Below are 17,262 nucleotides of genomic sequence, written 5' to 3'. Positions count from 1 at the left end.
CGTCAATAATCACTCGTCGGCAGTGTCTAACTTTTTAAATTTAGAACTTAAGACTAACTTTGTACTTTCATGTGAACTGTGTCACAACCACACCGCCTACAGTTGTTTACTTCTCTCCTTAACTGATTCTGAATCTGTTGTTTTTGTTGCTCAAGTTCAAATGTACACAATGCAAGTTTATTCATTAGAGAGAGCATTGCAGTGTGTGTGTGAATGTGTGTGTGTGTGTGTGTCATGAACTCACATAAACAGCTTTCTGTGCAGAAACACCTGTCATTGTGAAGTGAGCTCATTTTGCTGCTGCTTCTCTTCCCTGCTGTGCCCAGTGGTGCTCAGCCAATTAAAGGCTCTGTTTCCTCGTGTCCTCCAAACAAACCGTCAGGACTGTTCCCTTTTCAGGTCCACTCCGCACCGTCCCTCCACATACTTTGCACCATTTATTTAGTCCATTGTCCTCTTTATCCTTATCAGTGTTCCATTATGTGTTTGATCTCTTTCCCCGAGATGCATTATCTTTCACTCTGTTATTTTTCATGTGGCTCTTCAACCTCTTCCTCTCATTATTTCATGTGCCACGTATCTGATTAAAAAAACAGTGCCACAAACCCACAGCCTGGCCTGCTGAGTTTTATAACAACAATGAAACCTGCGAAGGTCAGAGAGATGCGACTGCATGAGAATTAAAAATAAGTGATGGGTTTTTTTTTAAGCCAACAAGGTCAGATTTGGATCAGAGGAGGCCACATAGGAGAGAAGGGGGCGGTGGGGCAGTGAGGATTAGGTAGGACGCGGCTGCCATCTGTCTGTATATACAATACACTATGTGTGGCAAACAAGCGAGAAGACATGAGTCCCACAATCTGAGCTGTGAGACTGCGAGAAATGATGATACTGTCACTCACAGCTGTGGTGAGGAAAGATTACAAATCGAAGTAATGAAGAAGTTTAGTGCACAAGTGATGAATAAAGAAACTGGGTCAGTCTCATATCTTAAATGAATGTGTTTATTCTGGGCCTGGAAAACAGACTCATCACACACTCATGCACATCAGAAACAGCACAGAATCTGCTGCTTAACCACCCCCTCCCCCCATCAGCCTCTGTGACCATCCTGCAACCTTAGATCTAATAAGCATATTACAATGACAATGACTCACGGCAGTCTTCTCAAATGGATAGTCTGAAATCAAAGTCTACATTTGCTCTGATCAGTTTTTAGAAAAAGACATTTTGAATAGTGCTTCATAAAATAACAAATATATTACTTTGTAAGTTTCATTCAAATTTCTGTAGCTCCAGCAAGTGAACTTTTGAAATTGTTTTCTTTGAAATGTTGCAACAACTATTGGATGAATAAGTATAAAGTTCAGTGGAGATATTTATGTCCCCCTCACAGTAATTGAACTTTGAACATATCCAATGATGCGTGTCCTTGCTCAAAGCAATATAGCTACCAGTAAACAAGGAAAGCCATAAATATGCAGCCTAATGAATCAGGAATTGTTCATGCTGTTGGACAGGTAATTGGCCCCTCTGTGTAAATTGTGGCCCCTTTATGGCCCCTGGCATCTGCCACTTACTCAGCCATATTTTGTATGTAGTTCTGATTATCAAATCTTAGCATATCTTAACATTATAATACATTTATGTATTTTTACTCCTCTTGTATAACTCACATAATCTTCGCCTCCATCACTCTCAACTCTTAAGTCTTGTCTTTTCAGGGTCAACCACCTGCACTATCAGCCTGACGAGTATGAGGAGGACCCTGAGTTGGCCGGCTATGAAGACGGAGACAATGACCGTGATTGCCACAGTGACAGCAGGTAAAGCACACGTTTAAACACACGCTTGATGTGTCCACCAGCTCTCACCCGAGAAGCGACGAAATTAATCAGCCGACTATAATCTCCCTCAAATGGATTCTGGGTGATGTCTTTGATCATATCCATTACCATAAAACTGAAATCAGGACAGAATAAATGCTCTTCAGATCTACTAGCAAGGCTCCTGCCCGCACATGGATAAAGAGCTGTTGTTATTTATGTCTGAATGCAGATAGTCATTAAATCGTGCTTTCTCGGTGTGCCACTTCACAGACAAGTGTAATTTCCTCCAAGCGATTTCCTGTTTCCATTGCGAGGCATATTGCATGAATATTGTGTGTTGTAGGAGGGGATGAAGAAATGTACCCTTGTTATAGCCTCAGCAGCAAATAACTATAATCATAACTGTAATCAATAACCACATCACAACAATTATTTATAATTTCAATCACTCACTCTTCCTCTCACTCTGTATTTCTGTGGCCAATTCAGAGTGAAGAGGAAATCAAGCAGCTCTCCATCCCCTCGTCCAAAGAAGAGGAAGAAGAAGAAATCTGGCCGCAGAAGGAGCAGGTGAGTGGAAAAAGCTTTTGCTGATGTTAGTTAAATGTTTGCCCCTTTTTCTTTTTATGTGCCCCATTGGTATAATAGTTAGAAAGTGATTTTGTGAGGTGGTTAGTTCAAATTATTTTGGTGTGAATATTGCACATTACACATCATCAGATACTGCAGTTGTGGTGATGGGGGGGGGGGGGGGGGGAATCTGTAGTGAGTGATGAGGAAAGCATAGTGTTATCTTCCATCTTCTTTTGACAAGGTCAGTAAAATTAGATGGAGTGAGAGTGAAAGAGAGAGGAGTACATCAACAGTGAGCAGAAGACAATAAACGGAGGAGGAAGGCAGAGGGGTGAATAGAGCCAGGGACAAGGGGAAAATTAGTCGTGCTTCTGTGGGAAGGGATGACACTTTCCCTAACGATGATCCCCTCAGAGGTGTAGTGTGATGACTGATAAGTGAGCAGCCGGAATTTAGCAGCAATCTGAGGCTCATTCTGTAAAAGTGGCACATGAGAAGAAATCTACCCTCTCTCCCTCAATAGGTTTGGCAGCTCCTCACCCACGCGCAGAGAGAAGAAGAAAAAGAGTGGGAAGAAACACAAGCGAGACAGGTGAGTGCGTGTGTGTCGCTCATCATCACAAGGGTATGTCAACAGTTGCCCTCACAGTGACGGGTGTTCAGGCCCGTTACACGTGTGACATGTCACTTATCATAAACCTGAAGTAAATAGTGCCATGTACGTTGCCATATTCTTATATTATTTATTAAAACTTTATATTGGCTACATTCTTCACTACATTCTGTATTTGGGTTTGTTTGCCTCTTTGGTGCAATAATTCAATTGGAGAAAAAGAAAGGGAATAAGTAAATGAAGGAAGTGAAGAATGACAGAATGAATAAAGGAAATACAGGATAAGTAAAGGAAGAGAAAAATGTTTTAAGGGAGAAATAAATAGAAGAAGGAAAGACAGAAAACTAAAGAAAAGAAAGGGAGGAATTTGCAAAGGAATAAAGTGAAGAATGATATCACACAAGAAAGAAATATAGGAAGAAGAAAAAGAAGAAAGACCAAAATGTAAGTACGAATAAATACGAAATTCAAAGGATAAGGGAATAAAAGGAAGGGAAGAAAGATATGGAGAAAAAGAGGCAGGCAGAAAATTAAAGGGAGACAATGGAAGCAAGGAAGCAGGGAATAGGGAGTTACAAAGACAATAAGAAGAGAGATAAAAGGGAAGAGGAGATAGGAAAAGAAAGAGAACTCATCAGCAGTTACCTGCGCGACGCCCTGGGATATCATAACGACAATAAGCAATTGTAGTTTTCCGTCCTCCTCGTTTCTCCCGCTCTCCACCTGACTCGGGGGGAGTGGGGCTCAAACGTGTTGCTCTAATAACCCAGCCTGTATGGGGGCGCACAACACAAGAAAAATGAGCCTCTCACCAAATTGCTGAGCATCACTGTGCTGCCCTGCTCTTGTTTCCCACCTCTCATCCATCCACGCACATCCTCAGCCCCCTCACCCCCACAGCCCACTGCCAGCCTCGCACCAAAGCTGCTCTGCATTGCAGGTACTGTTTGTTTAGATGAATAATGCATAGATGAGGCAGAGGGGGGCACGCAGGGTTCTTACCCCGGAGACAGACTCTTCTGATGTTCCTTTTTAAGGTGGACTTTGGAAAGGGACAATACACTGCTTACATTCATGCTTCTTATTGTTTGTAGAATAATAGCTCTTTGAAATAATAGCTCCAGTTTGGGCTTAACAATGAGGTGCGTATTTGCCTCGCATGCAGTACCCATGTCCTTGTACCAGAAGAATCGGTCCGTGTGAGGGGGCGAGAGATGAGAAGAATAATGAGCGCTCCAAAATATCACCTCTTGCACAGTTGTCCCCCTATGATTCCCTTCAGGGGGGAAACATGGGCTGCCACCGGGGCCACAGCTCCGAGTCACACATCAGCCACATACATTACCATGACAGCTTTATTGCTCCCTCGCAGTGAATCAACCCGTCTTGGTTGCCGCCACTCCCTCCCACTCCACACTGCACTCTGTAGGTGTGCTACACAGCAGGGGAGATGTAGGGCCCTTCAGGAAAATAGCAACGACTCTCGCAGACCAGTCCGACTAATCACCATGGAAACTGCAACAAGGGTGAAAGTGATACGGAGGTGACGTGTCAGTCACTGAGGATGGAGGAATGGCCGGCGTCCCCACCATTATGCTTCACGTGCTGCGAAAGGGAAACTCGAAGTTTATTATTCCTGCTTTGTCGCAGGATCTCACAGCCAGAATTTTTTTTAATAAAAAAATAAATGTGACGTTCAGCACTTGTGGAAACTGAAAACCTGCTGTGAGAGCTCCCTGGAGACATCGCTGGAGATATCTATAGATGCATGCATGTGATTCAGATTGATTTGCAAGGAGGTAGCACATCATTAAAAGTGCAGAAATATATGCTGAAATATTCCATTGATTAGTTGGCACATAATAATACATGATCCCATCATGTTATATGATAAAACCTTTTTGACGGTTTTGTGTCAGAGACATTTGCAGTGCACTTTCTGTTCATGTTGTGATAGAAACGAATATTTCAAATAACTACTTCCAGAATATGAGCGATTGTCTGTAAACCTATCGTAAGAAACACAAACAAATGCACAGGGGTTCCGCTCCAGCAGCTTTATGTCTCTCTATTCTTCAGGGTGAATTTGAAAATATGACAATAAATTATGGTGTTAAAAAAGGAAGTATAAAAAGGTGATGCACAGATTGATGACAGCACACATCTCAGCCTCGAGGCTTTGTTTAAAATACAACCTTGGATGTCCTAGAAACTATTTAAAGAAGGAGGGTTTTCTAAGGACCATCACCAAATGAATGTACCTTTTCTCAGGAAGAGATGAACCTGTGAACATTCAGACTCTTTATACTTGCTTCTTGAATCAGAACATATTTGATTGAATGTTATGTGATAGCTGTAGCTGTCATGATACCATCATTATAATGACTGTGGTGTTTTTGTTTGCGTAGATCTGCATCTGGCTCCAGGAACAAGCGGAGATACAGGTGTGTATGAAAGATGAAAACAGCACTGTTAACAGGTGTGTGTGTGTGTGTGTGTGTATGTGTGTGTGTGCGTGTGTGTGTGTCATTGTAATTTCTGCGTATTGAGCGCTGTTTGTTGGCCATATGGGCAAGAACAGTGGGTTGTGCTTTTGACAAAGGGATTTTCCATTGCTTTATGTACACAGCTTCATTATCTTACATATGACATTCGTTTCAGATCGGGCAGCCCAAAGAACAAACACAAAGACAAGAATAAACAGAAAAAGAGGTGAGACACTCATCGAATCCCTCTAATTTACATGTTAATGTTGAGCCGGCAAGAAAAACCAACAGTATTTCTGCATTATTCAGTTGGACAAAGCCTCACATTCATTCTCTGTAAAATGTGATGCTCTGTGCAAACGCACTGTGCCATGTGTAAGAATAATTTAAGCACAGTTTGTCCTCTGCACACAGTAAAACAAACAGAGAACAGGCATCTCAGACTTCGACAATGGCTACAATAGGAATCACATCCAGTCTCATAAATTTATATTGGTATTTTACAGTCATTATCTCAGGCTCAGACTCACAGAGAATGTTAACAAGTCTAAAGCACAGAGAGCATCTCCTCAGCATTATGTCTGAGTTCAACACCGTTACAATGCAAGACATTGCACCCTGTCTTAATTAGAATATATATTGAAAGTGTGTGGCAGTGCATGAACTGTTTTACATAACGGTAGATTGACTACTGTGGCATTTGTGTTTCCCTGTGATATATGCATACATACATACACATGACTGTGTACGTATATGTATGCATGTGTGTGTGTGTGTGTGTGTGTGTGTGTGGGTGTGGTGTGTTTGTCCGTTTGTTGTCATCCATCAGGTCCCCCGGTGAGACCCCCGGTAGGAGTTCACAGCGTCAAGGCAGCTGCTGCAGCTCCCGTAGCGCCTCCCTGTCCTCCACTCGCAGCACCTCCAAATCTCCCTCCAGGTACACCGCTCAACACACACGCATTCACACATGCATTTCACTTTTTCACACTCTGATATTGCTGTGCTGACTGTCGTGCGGTTGCCGTGGTGACTGTCAGTCTCGCTCTCTCTCACATTTACTCTCAGGGGACAGATTAGGATACAAATGGGGCTCCTCAGCAGGTCTCAAAAGGATGTGATGTCTCAATCTGCACGCAGAGAATGATAAAACAAAAGACACCAAATCAAAAATGTTCTGATTAAAATCTGGTGGCAATAAGTCAAGGTCACTGTGACCTCACAAGAAACTTTTACTCTCTTGGCATTTTGTACAGTCTCTCTTAAAATCATGTTTTAGAAGGTGTGTCCTCTGTTCCTAAGTCTGCAGTCGACTACTCTCAAACTGCTTAAGAGACCTCTGCATCTCTCTTCAATCAGAGAATTTCTGAGTCGAAAGAAAAATATTAAATAGTATTACAGGAGATTATCTGAAGAAACTGTTCGAGAGAATGGAAATGTCAGAGTATATTCTCCTGTCAGAGAAGAATCCTCTGCTGCCTTCTTCAGTCATGTAAAATAAATGAAATAAAACAAAATAAAGAAGTGATATAAAAACACTGATTAACTTTAACATGCAGTTTTACAGAACAGTAAATGGAAAATCCAGATTCAAAGCACAGGTCAGTTTAAAAACCAACACTGCGTCACAGTGTCGTCCCTCACGATGTTTGATGCTTGTGTTTTACCTCTTGTGTCGCTGTCTGGCTCTGCTCTTCCAGACTGAACTCCAAGCACAAGACAGACGGACCAAAGACATCTGGCACCGCGCTGTCCCCGGGCCCCAACAGTCCCGCCACGTGGCACAACGGGGACCACACCCAGCGAAGCCGCAACGGCAAGGCCAGCAGACTCAACCACGTCGAGGGCGAGAAAGGGCACGATGTATGTAATCTCCTCTATTCTGCTCCCACAACCCCACTCTCCCCCCACCCAACTCCAACGGTATCTACCCCAGTCTTTACAAATAAATTTGATCTTCCTCTTTTGTGTTGGTTGACATGAACTCTCATCTTCTTCGATACTGAAAGATTTCTTTTTTATTCTTTCTTCAGTTATTCTGAGGAGAGTTTTTTAGTAATAATATTATTATTGACATGTTAAAGACACTTGTGTCCTGTGTAAAACTTGCCGCTCCTGCTGCTTTGTTTCTGGCTCTCTTTGACTCCTCTGCCATCTTGTTTTTTGTTTCCTCTCGTTGTTTATCGGTAACAGAGCGAGGGAGCAAAGACATCCGAGGTTCTAGTATTTCTGTTCAGCACACACGCTCCGACTCAGTGCACAGCATTAGCATACCACACCTTGGATGGAAGTATGAGCCACACTGGCACACAGAGTTTCCAAATGAATGAGCAAAACAATTATTGTTTCTCACAAGTGGGTACGTGCTGCAGCATAACACAAATAAAAACAAGTCGAGCTAACAGCAGGTATGACAGCTTCAGAACTCATGAGAAGAAATATTACAGAAAATGTTTCTATCAGGAAAAAAATCTGCAGACAAAGTTCCTCCTTGAACTGACTCGTCAAAATATTGGCTGTGAAAAGTCTTGATCCAAGTCTGACAAAATGAACTGGGACCAAATAAGATTATGAACAAGGTGCAGTTCCCCGTACCATTTCTCAGCTGTTTCCTCTGGGGTGTATGGGAGATTTAAAAAGCCTGAATGAAAACGTATTAATCGAGAAATAAAGTGAAATACATTATAAAACAGCACAATTATATGTTAGAGGTAAAATTATTTAGTTTTTAGTTTGAAATAACTGACTGAATTGTTTTTTATACATTCAAATCACAGTGAAATAGAAGTTAGTGTCTTCAGGTGGGTAACTTTAGTCATAAGGGGAATTTAAATCAAATTCTTCGGATGTGATTGGACTGGGCAAAAGTGGGTGTGGCTTCATAAATACAGTACAATACAGAGCTGTAGAGATAAAGTGCCTGGAAGAAGAAGAATAGTGCCATGAGAGGTGTCACCCACATTGTCAGATCAGGAAGAGGGTAAAAGGGAAACTGTAAAGATAAACCTCATCACTTAGTGATGCAAATTTCAGAAATGTTTTAATATTATAGTATTTTGCTATAAAAAATGCTTATAATTGACACATATTTAACTTTTGTCAGTTTTATTTTGTAGAATGGACCATGAGGTAAAGGAATAATCAACATAGGGACAGAGGTGTGTTTGATTTCATTGTGCAGACACATCTTAAATCCATCAGAACGAAACACAAAGCACCATCTTTAGTTTTCATTAGACTCATAACACTGGAAATGGCTTGGAAGCGGAACCAAGGGTGGAGTTAACATTAAAACTGCTTCCTGTGGGCTGGCCTACAGCAGTGATACTCCTACTGACTGTACATTTAACTGCTTACACTCAATTAAAACTGAACTTAGGTCAACTAACTCAGTTTGTATCAAAGTTTATTGTATTTCACTTTATTTCTTGACCAGATTTTGTATTTTTGGCATTTTAACACTTCCATATATTGTGGCCGAATGGACCCTGACTTCAGAATTGGCCACAGCTCTGTTCAAAGCAAAAGGTGTCCTTGTGAAACGATCTCCTCCTGATGAATAAGCATCTCAATGGGCTGCGAACATCACTCTCCCTCCAAAGAGCTTATGTCTGCTGTTTTCTGATCCAGCTTGCATGTGTCTCTGAGGTCTCATCTGATCTCTTTTCTCTGTCATTACTGTTGCTTTTTTTTCTCCTTATCAATTTAAGTGGTATTTACCCATGAATAAATCCCCAAATCTTTCTGTCTCGTTTACACAAAAAGCACTCAAATGCTTTGGAACTGGACCAAGTAGGTTAACTGGGTACGTGTATTAGTTTCTTTTTGTCAATACAGTTGTCTTTCTTCTCAAGCACACGCTCTGCTCAGTGATAGATCCTCTTCTCCTCCAGGCGTTCAGCAGCTCCTGCCAAAGCACCAGGGGTCAAACACATGCTCCTCTCTACCGCTTGACTTTACCATGTCGACGTGCATGTTGCCCTCAGGTGGCGGTGTATCTTCTGTCCCTGACGTTTCCGTTCCTACTCTGTCTGTTCAGGCCAGTGGAGAATGGCAAGGGATGTCTGTTAGATCATGCTCTTTCTAGCTGTGCAGACGGGATGTAGTGAAAGAGGAGCGTTTAATTGGCTCACATTTTTTGCTAAGCAGCATCTTTGGAGCGTAAGGTGATGCTGCCACGCTCTTGTTAATCTCCACCAAAGGCTAAAATATGTCATAATAATCCTCAAAGTGAAACCTTTGCACAGGAGGATGGTTCTGTGTGGCAGATCCTGGATGTAACTGAAGTCTGATTTTACTGCAGCAGTTGTGTGGTTTCTGTACAGCAGCTCTGGTTCTCTATCTATCATCTCAGTTTGTGTACCTGTAGTCGTCCCCTAGTCCTGTGTGAGACTGTCCCACCCACTGCAGGGGGAGACAGTCCTGGATGCTTCCCATAGAGAAGCGTTGGGAAGCAGGTTTGCTCTTAATCAGAGGTGGGAAACTGGAGCACATGTGCCTAACTAAGCAGTTTGGAAGTGGAAGTGAAAAGTCAGACATAATATAGAGAGTGGAGGTGGAATAATTATTATAATATGTAGATAATGAGACCTTCATTCCATTTTTTGTTCATTTTTACTTTTGCACCCAGCTGTTCACATGAATAAAGCCAGAAATCGTTGTGTGAAGAATTCAAACCTTTCTTACTCTCTCGCCTCTTCACAGCCGGCCAATCACAGTGTGACGTGCATGTCCGATTGAACATTTTGAAAGTCACAGAATATGTTGGACACATCTGCCACTATACAGCATTGGAAAGGTGCTGGGGCGATTCCGAAGCTGTTCAACCATCCAACGAGTAGTTCTGATGCAGTGCCTTTAGTCACTGTCTTTGTAGCCTTCTCTCTTCAAAAAGTAAAACATGGCGACACACTTCTAACCAATCTCACCTCTGTGTAGTAAGTTTGTTTCAGGTGTGGAACTAGCTCCTTGTAACTCTTAGTGGCCAGTGGGCAAGGGAAAAAACAAGTTCAAAGTACTACAGTGTTTTCTTCCAACGCAATGTTTTTTCTTTTCTACGAAGTTGAGAGCGGTTAGAACCAAGTTCTCTGCAGAAAAGCAACCTAAAGCTACAAAGAGCTAGTTTCAGAATTGTTTGGGGAAAAAGTGATAGAAGCACAAATAATGCTAAGGAAAGTTATAAATGAAATAGACAAAAGAATAAGATATTTTAAAAAGAAATGTGAAAAACAACTCACTAAAGATAATAAATAAGAAATACAAAATACAAAATAAACACAAGGAACATTAGAATGACATAGATGACATGATCTCATCAGGGATGAGCTCTGTCGGGTGTGGTGAATACATGTGTGCTTAACTTCCCCATCTCTGATAAAGAGCAGTGCACTGACTCTTTCCTGAAGGTTTGTCTCTGGTAATCATCTACGACCTGTGTCCCCTGCAGTTGTCGGGACAGTCCCACGTGGGGCTGGTCATCCTCTTGCTCTTCATTTCAGGACATATTCAAACACTTGCAACACGAGTAAACGGATTTTTAAAATAACTACAGGACAACTCACACATTTATGAACATGAATGTTATTTCAAAGGGACCCGAGCCATTTTGAAAGTAAACTCTCAGCTCACCTGTGTTTATCCTGACGAGTATTTTTAAAAAAAAGAAAAAAAGAAGAAGTTTGCTTGGAAGAAAGTTGTGTTTGAAAAGTTCAGAACAGAGACGTGCTGCTGCTGAAGAAGACCCAGGCCAAAATGAGACTGGGGTCCCTTTCAAATGAGTTTACTTTCTTTAGTTGTCCGTCTTAGCGGTGACTGCCCCACCCCCTTCCTCAAACACTCTTCTCCCCCCCCCGTCTCTTCCTCTCCTACCTGTTCATCTGTGTCCTGTGTGACTCACGTCTCACTCTCGTTGTCCTGGTATTTTTTTTCTTCCCCACATGTCTTACATAATCTGCCAGCTCTGCATGCCCTCCCTCCTTCCCTCCCTCCCTCCTTCTTTCTCCTCCCTCCTTTCAGTGACTGTTCTCAACATGGATGTCCACCAATATGACAATTAACTCTACCCGCTTATCCACCCACCCCCATCATCCCCAACCTGTTTGGATACAAATATGGCTGCATTTGTACAAGCGAAAAAGACAAAGCAAATCATGTAGTTTTTAGATTCATCCTTTGTTTCTGATTTAACTTTTAATTTTCAATTCCATGTGGATTTTTTCCCCCTCCTCCTCCTCCCCCCCACCCCTCTATTTTCTCTATACTTTTTTGGTTTGTTTAGTTCTCCTTTAGTCTCTGGACTAAATATGTAGCTTTGATACTAAAAGAGGTCATTGTCTTTTTCCCATTTCGCTGCGGAGAACATTCCTTTCTCCTTTTTTCCTTTTTTCTTTCTTTCCTTTTTTTTGTTGATATTGCATACGTGTCACTGATTGAAATGGAAGGTAGGTAATGCTTTGCCTACGCACGTGATCTATATGCAGATGAGAATGTGACAAGCACCCTAGCCTGAGTGACGTCAATGTTTCTCTCTCTCTCTCTTTCTCTCTCTCTTTCTGTTGTTTACCAATGGTCTTTAACTTAATTGATTTGACTTCATCAATTATAATTTGACTCTTAAAAGAATTGGATTACATAGAGCTCTGGTTTTTCTCTTTCCTCCTTAACTTCATTCTGAAGTCCAATATCCCACTCTATCTTCCAGGTCCATTTTTTTGTTTTCTTTCTGTTTTTGGTAGAATGCATTCCTGTTTGTCCAGCATCTCTCTGTTTGTTGGTGAATTAGTACATCCGTCCTATGATTTCCACCATATTGATTTCCACGACTGTCTCTAACAACTGTCAAAAGCACCAGTGGTTGTGTGTTTTCTAATTGTGCCACTTAGTTGTCTTCTCACTAGTGGAGGGCGGCTCTTCTCTCTGCGAGCATCAGGCCGTGCTTTTGTTGCATTCTTAGATCACAAAGCAGGGGAGACCTCACATTACTACGTATGTGGAGGAGCCAGCTGTATACGGTTTCATATAAATGTCCTTTTGGAGATTTATGCCATTTCAGACCTGCTTGGAATGAGCGGTGTATAACTGTGCATCATGTCTGAGTGCTTAAAGACCAAAACTTATCCAAGTTCTATTTTTGTTGAAGGCTTAAATTAAGGTTTTAAATATATAATATCCAACTCCTGCTGTACCATACACAGTTTAAGTGATAAGGCTGGCATTACTCTGTTTTTCATACTATTATCCAATGTCTTGCAACGACCTGAACCAACAACGTGTTAGTCTATCAGTATTTTATTGCATCTCTCAGTGGCTTATCAAGGATTTTCTAAATCAGGGGCCATAAAGGGGCCACAGTTTACACAGAGAGGCCAATTATATTTCCAACATTTAAGAACAAATCCTGATTGAGTAAGGTGCACATTTAAGTCAGTCCTTGTTTGCATTTAGCTCTATAGCTTTGAGCAAAGCTGCACATCATTGAATATATTTTAAGTACTTTGCTCAAGCACAATGTATACTGTGTAAGTGACTAATTATATTTGAAACTACTGACAGGACAGGGGCAATTCAAAGGCCAATCAGATTTCAGTTGGGGCCAATGCCCCCTGGATCCACCCCTGTATCTGCCCCTGGCTGTCTTACTCTTTCTATGGCACTCAGCTTAAAATCTTGAGTTCCTAATAAATGCTAATGTCAGAATGCTAACATGCTCACAATGACAATGCAAGTATAATGTTTACCATGTTTTCCAGCATGGTTTGCTAATTAGCATTAGACAGAGTACAACAGGGGCTGATGGGAATGTTATTTACTTTCTCTGGCATTTGATTATGAACCAAAGTATTGGACAAATTAAAATTATGGCCAGATGATGGCGCTATGTTGAAAATTGTCATGAGTGACATATTTGGATTGAATATCATGGCAATTTATAAACTGACAGTCAAGACATTTTATCAAAATCAAAAAAGTTGGAGTTTAAGGACGTCAAAAAGATTTGTCTGAACAAAATTGGTTGACTAACAGGTCGATGTTATCACTCCTGAGATCTCCTAGCAGCGGTAGATACGACAAACCAGTGTCTTAAAGCAGCTGGATGCTGTAATTTTAGCAGAATTCACTACACATTTGTTGAGGAGTAATAATGAGATGATAGACATTTGGGGCTCTAGTGAGTATTCATCGCACAATATATGAATCTTTGTTGCCTCAAAAATAATAATACAGTGTGTGTTCATATAAGAACATGTCACCCAGTGCAACAAAGTGGCTCAATGGTGTTTTTTTAAACAACAATGAAGCTCTATGACATGATATGATCTATTCATTGTTGATTTTGGTCTTTCAAGGAATTAGCTGACAATACTGTAAAATAAAAAACAGAATATTGCCAATCTTTTCCTACAGTACAGTGGTTTTGAGTTAACTACTTTAAGTAGTTTTAAGTTGATTAAGCATTTTTTCATCCAAAGTATCCAATCACATTCTCCTTGTCAGTTCAATGTAGTAAAACTTCTTACATTAGTCAACCCCCCTCTGACAAAAATATAATTTAAAAAAATATTAAAATATAATTTGTTGATGGCCATAAACTGTGGGTGAACCAAAGTGAGTCTCAGCGATAACCGAACACTGTGTTGTTATGTAGTGTCAACTCCCTGGAACTACATCAGTGGAAGCCTTTGCTATTGTTATAACTGTCTTGTATCCAGGAGTAAGAGCTCAGGTAGTTATCCTGCAAACGGCTCAGGCAGAACAAAGTAACACCTTCCCTGTGGTAGACACTACGGAGAGAAAAAAGGTAAAGAAAGTACCTTTAACTCTCGCCAGCCTTTTGCTCTGTGATGTTCAGGAAGGTGACTGCGCTTGGAGGATTCACTCTCTGTGTGAGGGACTCCCTGCACATTGTGGTTCTCCTCTTTGCTTTTGAGTTCTTTTCCATTGATTTCCATGCATTGTCTCATGAGTCACTGGCAGGGAAGGGTTTTGTGTCTTTTTCTCTTGCATTTTGTGAATCTAATGATGCACTTATGTTGCCCCACTTTTCCCTTTTCTTCATACCTTACCTACTAAAGGAGGGAATACCACTTTATTGGTAAGTGGATGTTAACCAGAAGGGAGTTAATCAAGAGTAACCATTAAAAAAAAGTAAAACAAAGAAAATGGGTCGCTGTTCACATCTCAGCAATTGTCTTCAGGAAAAAAAAAATCCAGAAAGAGAAAATTGAGTAGCTGACGATTTGTTTTCTGATTCAATTGATTCAATAATTGTGATCTTTATTTTGTTCCTTCCATTTCTGTGATGTTCTGTCAAGTTGTCTTCTCTTTCTGTTTTGTTTAATTTCTTTAACCATAACTACAATAACTGGAGAAGTCCTCTTTTTCTACTCTACACAATCTGTAGCTCTGTACTCTCTGCCTCTGCTCTTAAACTTATTTGGGTCACAGTTTTGTTTTTATTTTTCTCCCTCTCTTCCTCCTCTTCCTAGTTTTTTTGTTTGTTTTTGCGATTATGATTTCTTCAACTCATTATGGTTTTGCATGCCAAGTATTGCATGCGCTGCACCATAGAGGACTATCTATAAGCCATATGGAGAAAACCTAGATCTTTTTCTTTTAGATGTTTACCTTCTTTTGGCACCGTAGCACTCAATCACCCTCCTGAAAACACTCTAATCCTCTTTTTGTCCTTTTTCTTTTTTTTTTCTTTTCCTTTTCTTCTTTTGTTGGTCATCATTTCTCTACAGAAACTCCATCTTCTGACTGCGAGCTCTGCAAGCATCCAGTCCACGCTGCTTAGAGAGCACAAGCTCCACAGCGCCCCCAGCAGAGGCCAAGCGGGACCGATGTGCGCGGCAGGAGAAGCTGGGTGTGTGGACGGCAGGACCTCAGCTGTGGGGAGCTCCGTTACCCAGACACCGGGGAGGAGAGGGCAGAGAGGCCAGAACAAGAGCTCCCACTCCCCTGCTCACAGCAGCGACTCAGCCCACTCCCAGCACAACCACACTCACCGAGGGAGGAACTCTCGTCACCAAAGAAAGTGAGTCTTCATGAAACCTTCACTTTCAGGCTCTCATCACATCATAGCTCTGAAAGAGAAACATTTGACATTTCCTTCCAATTACTTTAGGACAAAAGGCGGCCACTCTTCCAAGCGTCACCACCGCTCCAGTCGGGGCCAGGCGCACCACCGCAGCGTGTCAGCATCTCCAGGGCGACACTCACACACGTCAGGCAGGAAGAAAGAGGAGACTCGGAGCAAAGCCAACCTGCGACAGCGCAGCAGCTCCTGGAGCAGTGGGCGTTCGTCCTCGCACTCTGCATCCAGAGACAGAGGCCCCAGCAAGGCCAAGTCCCCGCACAACAGACAGAACAACTCCAGGTAAAACGCAGCTCACTCCCTCTCACCTTTCTGTCGACTTATAGGTTTGTTTTGCTGTCATGTGTTGTTGCTGTGGTCCTGATGGTGTTCTGTGTTTCGAGCAGAGAGAGGGACAGTCCTAACCACTCCGACACTGGCAGCCGAGCACGCCGCCGCTCACGCAGCTACTCACCCATTCGCAAAAGAAGAAGAGATTCCCCCAGCTTCATGGAGGCTCGCAGGATCACCAGGTACCACATGTCCATGTATTACTGTCCAGAATCATAAATACACCTCCTGCTTTCTTCTAATTTTTAAGATTCCCATTTGGACAAACATCTATTCACAGTTCACCTCCTCCAGCAGTTTAACAGCGGGTCCAATGAGACAGTTTGTCTTCAGCTCTTTATATTATCAGTACTAAAGTGTGAAGTACTCTAATACATCACACACTGTAGTTAAAACATTTCTCATCATTCTACAGCACTGCTCTCATGTTGGGGTACATGTCGTTCTTTTATTGCTCTACATTACAACAAGCCAAAAGGAATGAAATGAGCAAAAGTGTTCCTGCTCTATCTCTCCAATGAAAACGTCAAGAAGCTTTGATGAGTTTGTAGATGGACTTTGTCACTTTCAGACAAACCTGTGGATATTTTGCTCTATTTCCAGTCTTTATGCTAAGCTAAAACTTAGCTTCAATATTCATTCTGCAATTACATAGATATGAATTAATATAATAATAACTATAACAGCTTTAGTTATATATTACATTTGGAATCATAAAAAGCCTTATTACATGATAAAAGCGAGACAATACAACAAGACTATAGGTCTTTTATCACTATTATTATTATTATTACTATTTAATAATTACTATTAACATTATCATATATACTTCTTGCTGTTTTTTGACCATTTGTTTTCTGTTGTACTGCAATTTGTACTTTCCATTAAAAAATCTCTATGAACTAAATATTAATATACAAAATAAATATGATTAAGTTATTACTAAAGCAATAAAAAGCTTCAATACATGACACAAAAAAATCAGGGCATAACTTAGCCATATAAACTAAGTCTGAACTAAACTGAGGCAATATTTGTGTTTGTTTCTTCCTCTGCTGGTGAAAACATGTTTGATATTTTCCGCACAAAAGCTTTTCGAGGTTTGTTGCACTCAACATTTAGTTATTTAAATACATGAAGCAAACTCCTGCATCGCTGTGAAAAGTTTTCCATGTCATCTCTTGTACTTCTCGACATACATGTGGAAATAGACGTGGGTGAAACATGTGTACCTTGTCATCTTTCACTCCAGTCCTTAAGGTTCCGACGCCAGGACAACGGGATGCTGCTGAACGAGCTGCTGCAGGCTAGTTACCCTGGTAACAGTTGCCGTGCAGC

The 17,262-nt window shown here is 41.4% G+C and overlaps 1 protein-coding gene across 2 annotated transcripts in view; it reads left to right on the top strand.

Moving 5' to 3' along the window:
* Positions 1–17,262, top strand: part of srrm3 (serine/arginine repetitive matrix 3) — a 70,567-nt gene that overhangs the window by 50,428 nt on the left and 2,877 nt on the right. For both annotated transcript variants that reach the window (XM_020085402.2, XM_020085404.2), the window contains 10 exons: positions 1,725–1,826; positions 2,319–2,399; positions 2,926–2,994; positions 5,424–5,459; positions 5,677–5,727; positions 6,331–6,438; positions 7,199–7,361; positions 15,242–15,534; positions 15,625–15,876; positions 15,981–16,106. In XM_020085402.2, the coding sequence (XP_019940961.2) occupies positions 1,725–1,826; positions 2,319–2,399; positions 2,926–2,994; positions 5,424–5,459; positions 5,677–5,727; positions 6,331–6,438; positions 7,199–7,361; positions 15,242–15,534; positions 15,625–15,876; positions 15,981–16,106 (1,281 nt within the window). The remainder of the gene's footprint in view (positions 1–1,724; positions 1,827–2,318; positions 2,400–2,925; positions 2,995–5,423; positions 5,460–5,676; positions 5,728–6,330; positions 6,439–7,198; positions 7,362–15,241; positions 15,535–15,624; positions 15,877–15,980; positions 16,107–17,262) is intronic.

Source organism: Paralichthys olivaceus, chromosome 15 (assembly GCF_024713975.1).
Source record: "Paralichthys olivaceus isolate ysfri-2021 chromosome 15, ASM2471397v2, whole genome shotgun sequence".
NCBI classification, from domain to species: Eukaryota; Metazoa; Chordata; class Actinopteri; order Pleuronectiformes; family Paralichthyidae; genus Paralichthys; species Paralichthys olivaceus.
Note: the sequence above shows the minus strand (reverse complement) of the source record. Positions and strands in the feature narration are given on the sequence as shown.